This window comes from Ptychodera flava, chromosome 16 (assembly GCF_041260155.1).
Source record: "Ptychodera flava strain L36383 chromosome 16, AS_Pfla_20210202, whole genome shotgun sequence".
Classification (NCBI taxonomy): Eukaryota; Metazoa; Hemichordata; class Enteropneusta; family Ptychoderidae; genus Ptychodera; species Ptychodera flava.
Genome location: NC_091943.1, coordinates 38,900,938 through 38,913,928, shown reverse-complemented (window position 1 = coordinate 38,913,928; position 12,991 = coordinate 38,900,938). Strand labels below are relative to the sequence as shown.

At 41.6% G+C, this 12,991-nt stretch overlaps 3 protein-coding genes across 3 annotated transcripts; all 3 read left to right on the top strand.

Moving 5' to 3' along the window:
- Nucleotides 1-8,140: 8,140 nt before the first annotated feature.
- LOC139114011 (uncharacterized) lies at nucleotides 8,141-8,677 on the top strand. Its single transcript, XM_070675484.1, has one exon. It carries the CDS (start codon nucleotides 8,141-8,143, stop codon nucleotides 8,675-8,677), a length of 537 nt encoding a protein of 178 aa, XP_070531585.1.
- A 6-nt stretch (nucleotides 8,678-8,683) lies between these two features.
- LOC139114010 (uncharacterized) lies at nucleotides 8,684-9,769 on the top strand. The gene has a single exon (XM_070675483.1). It carries the CDS (start codon nucleotides 8,684-8,686, stop codon nucleotides 9,767-9,769), a length of 1,086 nt encoding a protein of 361 aa, XP_070531584.1.
- A 69-nt stretch (nucleotides 9,770-9,838) lies between these two features.
- Nucleotides 9,839-11,515, top strand: LOC139114009 (uncharacterized). Its single transcript, XM_070675482.1, has one exon. The coding sequence runs from the start codon at nucleotides 9,839-9,841 to the stop codon at nucleotides 11,513-11,515; it is 1,677 nt and encodes a 558-aa protein (XP_070531583.1).
- The last annotated feature ends 1,476 nt before the right edge of the window (nucleotides 11,516-12,991 follow it).

Genomic DNA, 12,991 nt, shown 5'->3' with positions numbered 1-12,991 from the left:
TCATAACGATAAATCTATTGCGTCTTATTCATTGTACATTTTAGTACAATGATCAAATCAGCGACTTCGTTTGAACTGTTGAAGAAAAAGAAAACTGTAGTTTTCGAAGATAAAGAAAGAAAGTATTATTTAAATTTCATTGATGTGGAATTTTAGAAAAACGTTGTCTTTCGATGCAATAAAATATTTAAGTATAATAAATTTAATTGAATGATTGAACTTGGCAAGTGACGATTCGGCAATACATTTGTAGACAAAAACATGTTTAGAAAAACACATAAGACAGACTGACAAATTACACATTTACCAAAACAATAATCTTTATTTTGAAGCTTGATGACAGATATAATATATTCACCGAAATATCATGGTAACTATTACCGATTCAGCATGAGCGAAGAACGTACTTAAAGCCTACAGCGCTTGCATTTCAAATCGATCAATTCTTACTTTAAAGATAATGGTAATACTCCTGAAAGCAGTGAATATTCCTATAGCTTAAGATTCCTTCCTTATATCAATAATTAAGGCAGTACGCTACTATTCTATATAGGAGAGCGCCCTTTTTGTCCAGAAGATGTACATGTTCCTTTTAGACTACCTAACCTGGTGAGCGTGAATAACAGGACAAAATGGCATAAAATCATGCTAGCGACCTTATAATATTTCTTTCAGAAGTTTTTTTGAATCAAAACAACCGAAATTATATTTTTGCACTGAAAAATCGACAGTTATTCTTATTTTGAAAGATCAGTAGAGAATAATTAACAATTGTAGCTCTGACATAATATCAGTAAGCTAGAGAGTCAAATCTCAGGTCTAACAAAATTCACCTTTTTTCGTCACTTTTTGCTGTTTAGTAAGAAACTTTGCGTGGTGACTCCAACTTTTTTTGCTTCTAAATCAAAGAACACTCTGTTTGATAGATATTGCTGTACTTTTTAACATTTTGAAAATTATCTTGTGCATTTATATGAAGTTTATATTTTTTAAAAAGACTAATTTTACAGTTACATGATAAATTTAGGGTCTAATATTTAATTTTTTAAGACAAGACATCAACAAATTTTAGTTGATTGTCCTAATTCAGCTGTCCTGGCAATGCAAAAATGTGGTATGCACACTGGGATCTGTTAATCGTTTGCGATAAAATAAAGATTCTGCTGGTAAGTGCAAATTTCGCAAAATGGGAGAATTAGTGGTTTTCTGTCAATTTTAGCATGTGTTTTTTCAAAAACTTTGCATGGGTACCCCATTTTTTTTCATATCTTTGCAATGTACACATAAAGATTATTTCAGAAAAGTCAACTTCAAGAATGTCCCAACATTTTTTGGAGTGGTAGCGTACCTGCTTAAAAGCATTGTCAAGTCTAATAGCATATATCATGCAATTAACATTTACACAGGCCGTCTATGATAAATAGAGCAATATCATCTTACTTTTATGTGCTTAAATGTCCCAACTTCATAAGCTTGTTTTTAAATTAACGTCCTGCCAAAAATGTTCATAATTACGGGTTCCTTGAAAAAACATTGCTTAACCAACAGGCGTTTTCTACTTAAAAAGTGTACTGACAAAATACTTTTGCCCGGGTAGAAGAATGCATACAAAATATCGAAATTTATATTACAGAATTCACCTGCAGATCATCGTAAATATCAAATTGATCTAAGTAATCCCACAGTATTTTATGTTCTGATTTTACAAGGACCTTCGCATGGTTTATGCAGATTTAACCTTTCTGAAGTACGGTCTCCTACTATAGTCAAACACTGCCATGTGAATTGAAGACTTGTATACTTACCATGCACATGTTTCTTTTGACGGAATCCCAGACCAAGAGCACAGGATACCACGTCCTGTGTAACATAAATTGCAATTAGAGTGAGCTCAGATTTTACAACGAAATCTTTTGGATGCATATCTTGCAAGTCCGTGATAGGATTACTCCAAAATGGATTGTTATAAGTTGCAGAAACAAAGTTGTGGTCCATTGTTAACCCAAATAACATTATTTTGTCAATGCTGAAAGCTACTTTCAAAACGCTTCCACTGTTTGGTATTGGATCTCCCCAAGAAGATGTTTCACTCGACCATGTATACAACATATTATCAGTTCCAACTCCTAGCAATGCATCCCTTTTGGAAACCGCCACACCAATCATACAACAGGAAGCTGGCAATGTATGTGTCCATTTACCATTTATTCTATATTTCACCTCGCCTGTTGTGTCTAACGCAACAATATTGCCACTGCTCAAAACTTCCACGTCAATGATTGGCTCTTCATCTTCTAGTCTTATATTTGTTAATGCTCCATTGTCGGGCAATTCAGCCGTGTAGAGCTTATTGTCATGTCGAATAAGAAGGGCATCATCTTCTGTGGAGACGTAAAATAGATATTTCACCGAACAGTTTTCGCCGTTAAATATTACAACGATACATAAAAGTTGAAAAATTTCAAAACGGCGATGTGGATGTTTTATCTATATTATTCCAAGCCAGCTAGTTTATACGTAAACCTTGCATAGCGCCGGGGGGTCACCTGTATGTGACTCAAGGTCGGAAACAAACTATTGGAAAATAGATCACTTCCTTTGCACGTATGTTCAAAAACGTAATGCTCATCAAAATCACAAAAACTCCTCATAATGCCTTTCTAGTCACTTATGTTATGAATTTCTAAATCTCTCTTTATCAATTTTAACCCTGGAAGGAAAACATGCCATTGGTGATTTCAACATATATTTTAGACATTGTTTTCTAAAGCATCACCAAACACAGAAATTTGCCCTTAGACAGTACCATCAACAATCTAGATTTTATTTTGGCTGGACCATGGTACCTCGTTCTACAGTATACGTGTATCTGACAAAATTATAGCAAACGATTTTCATGCTTTTCTTTGACTTTCATGGTTAACATAACTCCTATCCTATCACAGGAGGTGGTCTTGCGCAGTAAGTCCTGCTTCAAAATGATCGGTGATTTATGTCCTCGACAAATGTACCAGCCACGGTATCGGTGTTTGCAGTCCTATAAGGTCCGCTTACAGCTCAATGATTGGCTGGACCCTTTTCTTAGGTCTCATTACCATGTAATGTTACTCTCACAGCACTGTGAGTGATTGCTTAGTGTCCTTTTGTTAGCCTGGTTCTGTAGAGTTCGCTGCCTCGTAATAGAGTCCTTATGTATTTCATGGACATCGTTGGGGTAACCAGTCATTTACAGTTTTTGCACCTGGCACTCGTTCGATAGCAACATACAAAGACAAAGACAGAAAGCCGAGTTCGCCTGAGAAACATTCACTTATTCAAAATATGAGTGTCTATTTGGCTTCGAATGCTAGTTAGTAACGATTCCGTTTTAAGTGATATTTTGACGGTCACTGGTGTGGAGTAACATCTCTTCTATTGTAAATTTGTTCTAAACTGGCAAACATCGAATATATCGACTATTTACCAATAGGGTTTGTGAACCATGTAACACTTATGCAATATGACGGATCGTTTTCAATTCTGCTTGCAAATCAAGCTCTCTGATTCGTTTAGATATAAAAAAACCTTTGTACTTTTCGTGTTGTACCACGGTTGGAACATCACAGATGTTACGCTGCTAGCTAGCATTGCCAGAACAATTTCTACGACATCATCGCCAACTGACTCAAACAGTATGCCTGTTTAATTTACCCTTTCCCATGTTTTGAATGCAATGAATATTTTCTCAAAATGATATTGAGATAGCAGTAAATCCACCATATCGACACCTATCCATCTAAAATAATGATCTTTCAACATTACCATTGAGCATTACCAATTTTTGACGGTTTATCGGTGACACTCGTTGGAGCGACGAAAGTTAAGTGCAGCGCCCTCTCTGGCGGATAGTAGGATCTGTGATTTCAATGAGACGTTTTTTCGCGAGATGAGGGAACTTTTGCCATGTGTTTTCTCGAATTTTCTGTGTTGTTGTAGTTTTATCGAGTTTATCGATATGTTATCGAGCAGACGTCATTTTTCATGTCATTGTCAGTGTTTACAAGGACGTTTAGAACACTCTCAATGAGGCGGACTTCCAAGTTTTAGAAGACTGCGGACTTTCATGCAGGATGCACGGTAAACTGTATGTTTTTTTGGCTGTCCTTTTGCATCGATCACGCGTACGAGCAGTTAGTTGTATTCGACGTCACCGAAATTTGTGTTAGTAATAAATACAGTTCTTTAAAAATTCGTCTATCGTCCTAACACTCGTCGTAAGGGAGGTTGTATTCAAAATGTTGCTAATTTCTTCGCAATGCAAAAGTTATGATTGTCCTAATGACGCGCTTCAGGTGTCTGAAGACTGTTATCTTTGTTAGTGTTATGCAATCAGTTCTGCCAAACTTTTCAAAGTTTACAGAAAAGAATATGCTGCCAACCACATTGAAATATTACTATTTAAATGACTGGTTTGTAGTGCATATTGGAGCCGTAACACTCTAATTTTGGCCTGTGGCGTCTCGCAAAGGCCCCCAAGCTTACCCAAAACTATGACAAAAATATGGTAAAGCCATCCAAGCATTCCCCAAAAATCTGGCGGACCCTATTTTGGGTCTGTGATGTATGGCAGAGCCCCCTAGCTTACCAAAAAAGTGAAAATGTTGCACCTTAGCCCTTCTCTCGTCTGGAAAGGTCACAATTGTGACGCTACCTCCGATTCAGGACTGTGACACTCCGGCACCTGGCACAAAATCACTAACCAATAGACCCTTTTCATAAAGAGGGCGTCCTTTAATTATGACGTCATTTACCGAACGAAAGCGTAATGAAAGCGAGGTCAGTAGGTCCTGTCAGCTGGAGAAGGTAAACAAAGCACACAAAGTTACGAACTATGACGGTGTTACAGCGAAACTACCTGAGAAATTTTCTAGAAAGGTAAGGTATTCAACATTTCTCTACCTTAACATTCCAAGATAGGGCTGTCATGCTGGTTTAACCGCACTTTTGCCACTGTGTGCAGAAAATGTTTGTCATCTCTCTCGCGACGTTGTCGTCTGCAAATAGTGCGCTGAACAGTCGCTCTTGATTTGTGCTGATACCCACGGAGGGACCGTGTGATACCCTACATCTATAAATGTGTCGTAGAGTTCAATAGACGTATGCATCGATGTGAAGTTGTTGGGTCGGCAAATTTCTTTAAACCCCCTGCATTGACGTTGTCGGTGTGTGTGTATACACATAACATCGGAGATACTCCGCAGGACGATGGCTCTGCGTGGCAGCCTATGGCTGTGTGTTACCGGCGGTATAGGGTCTCCCACCAGGCTATATAACGCCGGTAACACACAGCTCTGCCACGCTGAGCTATATTTCTCTGTGACTCGTGATTGAGTCTGAGTTGATTTGTTATTTATTTAGTTCAATATGTTGATGTGTACATTGTAGATCTAATAATGGCGGTAGACACGAACTCTGTAAGTGAAACCAGTATATCCCTGACAGAAGATGACATACCAGGGGCAGCATTGAATGGAAGGGATCCAGCAAGGTTAACCAATGACGAGCTGAGATTCTGGTTGAAGTGTAGAGGAGACAAACCCAGGCAGAGTATGACTAAAGCAGAACTTGTGGCAAGGTATTCCAGCAATGCAGTTTCTTGTTCTGTTTTCAATGAAATACAAACTCTGTATGTTGATACACTACTTGTTATTCACATGATGAAGTAGTTAGTTAGTTAGTAGACATCAACTGTCATTGTGAAAAGGCGGACAAGCTGATTAAAGATTGTGGAAGTCGAACAACATTAGAGAAAGTCGATGCACGACTTGAGAGATCATTGGCAGATCTAGAGAGGCTTGCATGTGATTTGGTGCGTCTTGCTGAGACTTCAGAGTACCCTGAAGAGGAAAAGTTTAAAGTCACTCAACACTTCACCGTTACAAAGGCACAGGTTGAGGATTATCAAGACAAAATTGCTGAACACTTGCATGCCAGAGACAAGGAGACATCTTCAACAGTTGGATCCCCTGCTGCAGAGAGGAAACGGGAATGTCAATCACAAACTACGCTTTCAGAAACCAAAGAACAGAAATACTCTGAACAAACATTATTGCCTCAAAATTCAGAATTTGAGGTGAAACAAGAGGATGAGAGTATGAGTGATCACAAATCTGTTTCCTCACATGCCTCTATGAAATCAGCAGCAGCTAAGATACAAGCAGAAGTAGCAATGTTACGTGTCAAACAAGAAAAGGAGCGATACGAAGAAGAGTGTAATTTGAAAGCAGAAGAGGAGAAATTACGTCAGGCAGAGCATAAGCTGCAGCTGCAGAAACAACAGGACGAAGCAGATAGAGTGGCCCTGGAGGCAGAATTATGGGATGGTTTGAGTAATAATCAGTACATTGCTCCACCATTCAAACCAGGATTATCTACCAATAAGGCGATGAAGGAGGGGACTTCAAGAATCAAAGTCAGAACTTCTGCACACTTTGATTCCCCCATCGCAAAACACCTAGAATCACTTTTCACTGAACCGAAGGTGAAGTATGATACTCCACATATTGACACATCAAAGGAAAGCTCAGAGTACGTACACAAGTTTTTCCAGGGAATAGCAAAACCATCTTTACCAAGATTCAGTGGTGAAAAGGAACAGTATCAGGACTGGCGTGAACAGTTTGAGATATTCATAAATCAAGCACAAGTACCTGTCCGTTCTAAGATGGTCATGTTGAAAAGTTCTTTGAGTGGCCCAGCCATGCAGTTAGTCAGCAGACTAGGCTATAATGATCACCAGTATCAGATGGCATTGACCAAGCTTGATCAATGCTATGGTGGTGAAAAGCGGCAATTTCAACGTCAACTCGATGCGTTAATTGCACAGTCTACCTTAAAGGAAGATGATCTGAAGGGTTTGGAGGATGTAGCCAATCGTCTTTGTGACTTGGTAGCAAAACTGGCAGACTCAGGTCGTGAATCAGAGTTGATTGGTCCATCTACCCTTTACACTCTGGTCCTTCAGAAAATTCCAGAATCTTTGGTGCTACAATACTACGACAGTCGTCCTAAATTGAGAGAGGATGGCTTATCTACATTTGTTGACTGGTTAAACCGACAAGTCTGTGTTCGACTGGAGTTGGCAGAGATCAAAGAGAAAGCCAAGAGGTCGTATACAGACTCAGCAAAGTCATCCGGCACCAGGAGATCACAACGCAGTGGTACACACACTAGTGAAACTTCGTCAAAAAGCCCTAAGGCATCTCAAGTCAGCCCCACTAGTCCAAGGAAAGACTCAGCATTAGACTCAACCACGAAACTGAGTTGCCCACCGTGCAAAGAAGCACACCACATCGTCCAGTGCAGACAGTGGAATTCGTTCTCAGTCGACGAGCGTTGGAAATTTGCTAAAGAGAATTGACTGTGTTATCGCTGTCTAAAAGTTGGGCATCACGGAAGAAAGTGTGCTGACGTTTTGAGGTGCAAAATCGACGGCTGAAAACTCATCATAGACACCTTCATAAGTCTGAACCAGCAACAGAGATTGCAACCGACACAGCTAACAACGCCTTTGGAGTGTCCAAGGACGGAAAGGTTATTCCAACCAAGGTTGCCCTCCGACTTATCCCTGTTTTCATCATTGGAAGGGCTGGTGACAAGAAAAAGGTAAATACCTTTCTAGATGATGGATCTGACTCCACGTATATCCAAAAAGATATTGCTACTGCATTAGGATTACAGATATAAGACAATGAGCTGACGGTGTCGACCTTGGTAAATCGAGGCACGAAGGTCGACAGCGGCTTTGTTGCTGTCACCATTGAGAGTCTAGATGGGCGAGTGAGACAGAGAATCGGAGCTCGAACCCTGAACTCTATGTGTGACAACCTAAGCATTCCAAACTGGAGGAGACACGGGAGGGAATGGTAACATTTGAAAGGAATTGACTTCCCTAAAAGCCCTGGTCGTAAGACAGTAGATATTCTCATCGGGGCAGATCACCCAGAGTTAACACTCTCCCTTGAGGAACGAGCAGGATGCCCAGGAGAGCCGGTTGCCTGGAAAACACCGCTTGGGTCGACTTGCATTGGTGTATACCATAAGGGAGGAGTCCTGAGCCACACTTCACATGTTACTTCTTTCCATTCACAGTCAGAGCAGGATGTCGGCTTGTAACATGTGGAATTTAGATTCGTGGGAGAGTCAGAAAAGAAACGTTCTTACACCTGAAGAGCGACTCGCTGTGAGCAAAACTGCGGGATCGCTGAAGCAGGTCGGTAATCGTTATGAAATTGGCATACCATGGACAGATGAACGCCCAGAGTTGCCTGACAACCGTAAAGCAGCGGAAAATAGACTATTGAGTTTAGAAAGAACTCTGTCAAAGAAACCCACCTTGGCAACACGTTACAGGGAGGTGATGCAGGCCAACATCAAAAAGGGGTACTTTGAAACGGTTGATGGTACGGAAGGGACTGGACCTGATTGGTACCTACCACATTTCCCGGTAGTGCGTGAAGACAAAGCCACTACAAAAGTAAGGATAGTTTACGACTCAGCTGCCAGAACTGAAGGAGTGTCTCTCAATGATGTGATGTTACCAGGTCCAAAATTGCAATTAGACATGGTAGATGTTCTACTACGTTTCCGCCGACGAAGGATTGCAATTGTTGGGGATATCAAAGAGATATTCTCATAAATAGTTATGGCAAAGGAGGATCGTCCATACCATAGAATCCTGTGGAGAGACCTGGATACGTCAAGACCAGCTACAGTGTATCAGGCAGCCCGTCTGACGTTTGGTGATTGTGCCTCTCTGTACCTAGCTCAGTATGTAATACGTACACATGCAGAAAGCAATGAAGAAAAGTTCCCATTGGCAGCAACTATATGCACTGAAAGTATGTATATGGATGATGTAATGGACTCACAAGACGACGATAACGTAGCCATCCAGGCTCGTGACCAGCTATCTAGTCTCTTAGCACCAGCTGGGTTTCAAGTTCGACGTTGGTGTAGTAACAGCACTGCAGTTCTGGAGGGCATCCCAGAAGATGAGTGTGCTACAGGAGTAAAGGTGAAAGAATCAGAACTCCCGAGCAAAAAGACACTTGGAACAAAATGGGACGCGGCAACAGATACGTTTGGATTCGAATTCACCGCACAGAATGTTTCAATCCACACCAAGAGAGCTCTCCTGAGTAGAGTTGCAACCTTGTTTGATCCATTGCAGTTCCTGGCACCATTCATAATTAGAGCTAAGATGATCTTGCAAGAAGCATGGATCCAGGGGCTTGGATGGGATGAAGAATTTTCACCAAATCTGTCCAACCGTATAGCGGAGTGGTGTCTCGAATTACCACAGGTTTCCAAGATGAAGATACCCAGGTGTTATCAAGACCATCAATCAGCAAATGTGTCACTGCATACGTTCACAGATGCTTCCAGCCTTGCATATGCAGCTTTGACATACATGAGAAGCGTAAGTGAGGATGGAAGAGTTGCAGTCACATTTGTCGTCGCAAGAGCAAGAGTTCCACCACTTAAGGCAGTTAGCATTAAGAGGCTAGAGTTAATGGCGGCCTTACTTGGTCTTCATATAGCAAACAAAGTCTCCTGTGTTCTAGAGAGACCGCTGTCTCAACATACCTTTTGGTCAGATAGTATGGATGTAGTGCATTGGGTTCACGTGCCAGGCAAAGTCAACCCAGCAGACCAAGCCACCCGCGGCATTGGGGTACATGAGCTTATAGCAGGAAGTTCATGGTTAAATGGTCCAGAGTTCCTTTAGGGAGGGGAGCACGATTGGCCACAAAACCCTCTCACTGAATTTAGTCATTCGGGGGAAGCTCTAAAAGATATGTCTCAAGCCTGTGCTCAGACTGTCAACACACCAGCTGGGCCCGTTATATCAGAGTGTAAGTTTCCCATTGACGCCAACAGGTTTTCTATCTGGACTAGATTCGTCAGGACAACAGCATGGGTGCTGCGCTTTATCAGTCTGATTAAAGCAAGACGCACTGGTAAGTCCATAGATGTACAGCCCTATTTGGAAGTATGTGAACTTCAAGAGGCTGATAAGCAGATACTCAAGTATATCCAGATGGAGAGATTTGCAAATACAATCAGAGATCTGAAAGTAGGGCGTCTGACAAGAACCAGACCGCTGAAATCCTTGTCACCTTTTTTGGACAGTGACGGAATTCTAAGAGTTGGTGGACGTCTTCAAAGATCCAGCCTGCCGTATGATGCCAAACACCCGCTGTTGGTGCCATGTCGCAATCATATTGCTACGCTGATAGTGCGACACTATCACATCAAAGTTGGCCGGCACAGTAAAGGAGTAAATGCTGTCCTGTCAGAGACCAGACAAAGATACTGGATAGTTCATGGTAGAGAAGAGGTCAAGAGAGTTCAATATGACTGCAGACTTTGTTGTAGACGTCGTAAAAAGGTAGCAGAACAAATCATGGCTCCACTACCATCTCACAGGATCACCGTGCCAGTTCGAGCATTCGCAAAGTCTGGAGTTGACAATGCTGGACCTTTCTACACAAAGTTGACCAGAAGAGTCATTGCGAAGAGATATCTATGTCTCTTTACATGTACTACATCAAGAGCAGTCCATTTGGAGCTCGCCTACTCCATGGACACTGACAGTTTTCGCAACGCCATTTCAAGAATGGTGGCAAGACGTGGGAAACCAGAAGAAGTTATCTCGGATAATGGCACAAACTTTGTTGGTGCAAACAGAGAGCTTGGTGAGCTGATTTGTGCCATGGATCAACTCAAAATTGTTGATAGTGCTGCCAACAAAGGTATAATCTGGAAGTTCAACCCGCCATTGGGGTCACATCATGGTGGATTGTTTGAGGCCCTGATCAAGTCGGCCAAAGTTGCACTGAAAGCAATTCTCGGGGATGCACGAGTGACAGATGAGGAGTTACATACAGCCATAGTAGAGGTTGAGGGATTGATGAACTCAAGACCTCTAACATATTGCAGTAACGACCCCACAGATGAACCTGTGTTGACTCCAAACCATTTTCTGTATGGTCAAGCAGGAGGTCAGTTGGCACCAAGGGTGGTAGATGAAGTAGCTTGCAGTCCAAAACATCGATGGCGCTTCATTCAGGACCTCGTAAACCAAGTTTGGAAGAGATGGAATCGCGAATACCTATCTCTACTCCAGAACCGAGGAAAGTGGTGGACTCGACATGGAAATGTGAAGGTCAACGACATTGTTACATTAGTCGACCCAGCAAATCCACGGGGACATTGGCCTCTAGGTCGAATCGAGGAGGTTTACCCTGGAAGGGATGGGTGTGTTCGTACGGTGAAGGTTTTAAGTCAAGGCCGTCCTCTCATCAGACCCATCACCAAAGTGTGCCCTTTGGAAGCTAAATCTATAAGTAAACAGGAGGTGACCAAACCAGTTTGTTACGGAGGGAAGGATGGAGCGATGAAAGTTAAGTGCAGGCCCACTCTGGCGGATTGTAGGATCTGTGATTTCAATGAGACTTTTTTCGCGAGATGAGGGAACTTTTGCCATGTGTTTTCTCGAATTTTTGGTGTTGTTGTAGTTTTTATCGAGTTTATCGATATGTTATCGAGCAGACATCATTTTTCATGTCATTGTCAGTGTTTACAAGGACGTTTAGAACACTCTCAATGAGGCGGACTTCTAAGTTTTAGAAGACTGCTTGCAAATCAAGCTCTCTGATTCGTTTAGATATAAAAAACCCGTTGTACTTTTCGTGTTGTACCATGGTTGGAACATCACAGATGTTACGCTGCTAGCTAGCATTGCCAGAACAATTTCTACGACATCATCGCCAACTGACTCAAACAGTATGCCTGTTTAATTTACCCTTTCCCATGTTTTGAATGCAATGAATATTTTCTCAAAATGATATTGAGATAGCAGTAAATCCACCATATCGACACCTATCCATCTAAAATAATGATCTTTCAACATTACGATTGAGCATTACCAATTTTTGACGGTTTATCGGTGACACTCGTTGGAGCGACGAAAGTTAAGTGCAGCGCCCTCTCTGGCGGATAGTAGGATCTGTGATTTCAATGAGACGTTTTTTCGCGAGATGAGGGAACTTTTGCCATGTGTTTTCTCGAATTTTCTGTGTTGTTGTAGTTTTTATCGAGTTTATCGATATGTTATCGAGCAGACGTCATTTTTCATGTCATTGTCAGTGTTTACAAGGACGTTTAGAACACTCTCAATGAGGCGGACTTCCAAGTTTTAGAAGACTGCGGACTTTCATGCAGGATGCACGGTAAACTGTATGTTTTTTTGGCTGTCCTTTTGCATCGATCACACGTACGAGCAGTTAGTTGTATTCGACGTCACCGAAATTTGTGTTAGTAATAAATACAGTTCTTTAAAAATTCGTCTATCGTCCTAACACTCGTCGTAAGGGAGGTTGTATTCAAAATGTTGCTAATTTCTTCGCAATGCAAAAGTTATGATTGTCCTAATGACGCGCTTCAGGTGTCTGAAGACTGTTATCTTGTTAGTGTTATGCAATCAGTTCTGCCAAACTTTTCAAAGTTTACAGAAAAGAATATGCTGCCAACCACATTGAAATATTACTATTTAAATGACTGGTTTGTAGTGCATATTGGAGCCGTAACACTCTAATTTTGGCCTGTGGCGTCTCGCAAAGGCCCCCAAGCTTACCCAAAACTATGACAAAAATATGGTAAAGCCATCCAAGCATTCCCCAAAAATCTGGCGGACCCTATTTTTGGTCTGTGGCGTATGGCAGAGCCCCCTAGCTTACAAAAAAGTGAAAATGTTGCACCTTAGCCCTTCTCTCGTCTGGAAAGGTCACAATTGTGACGCTACCTCCGATTCAGGACTGTGACACTCCGGCACCTGGCACAAAATCACTAACCAATAGACCCTTTTCATAAAGAGGGCGTCCTTTAATTATGACGTCATTTACCGAACGAAAGCGTAATGAAAGCGTGGTCAGTAGGTCCTGTCAGC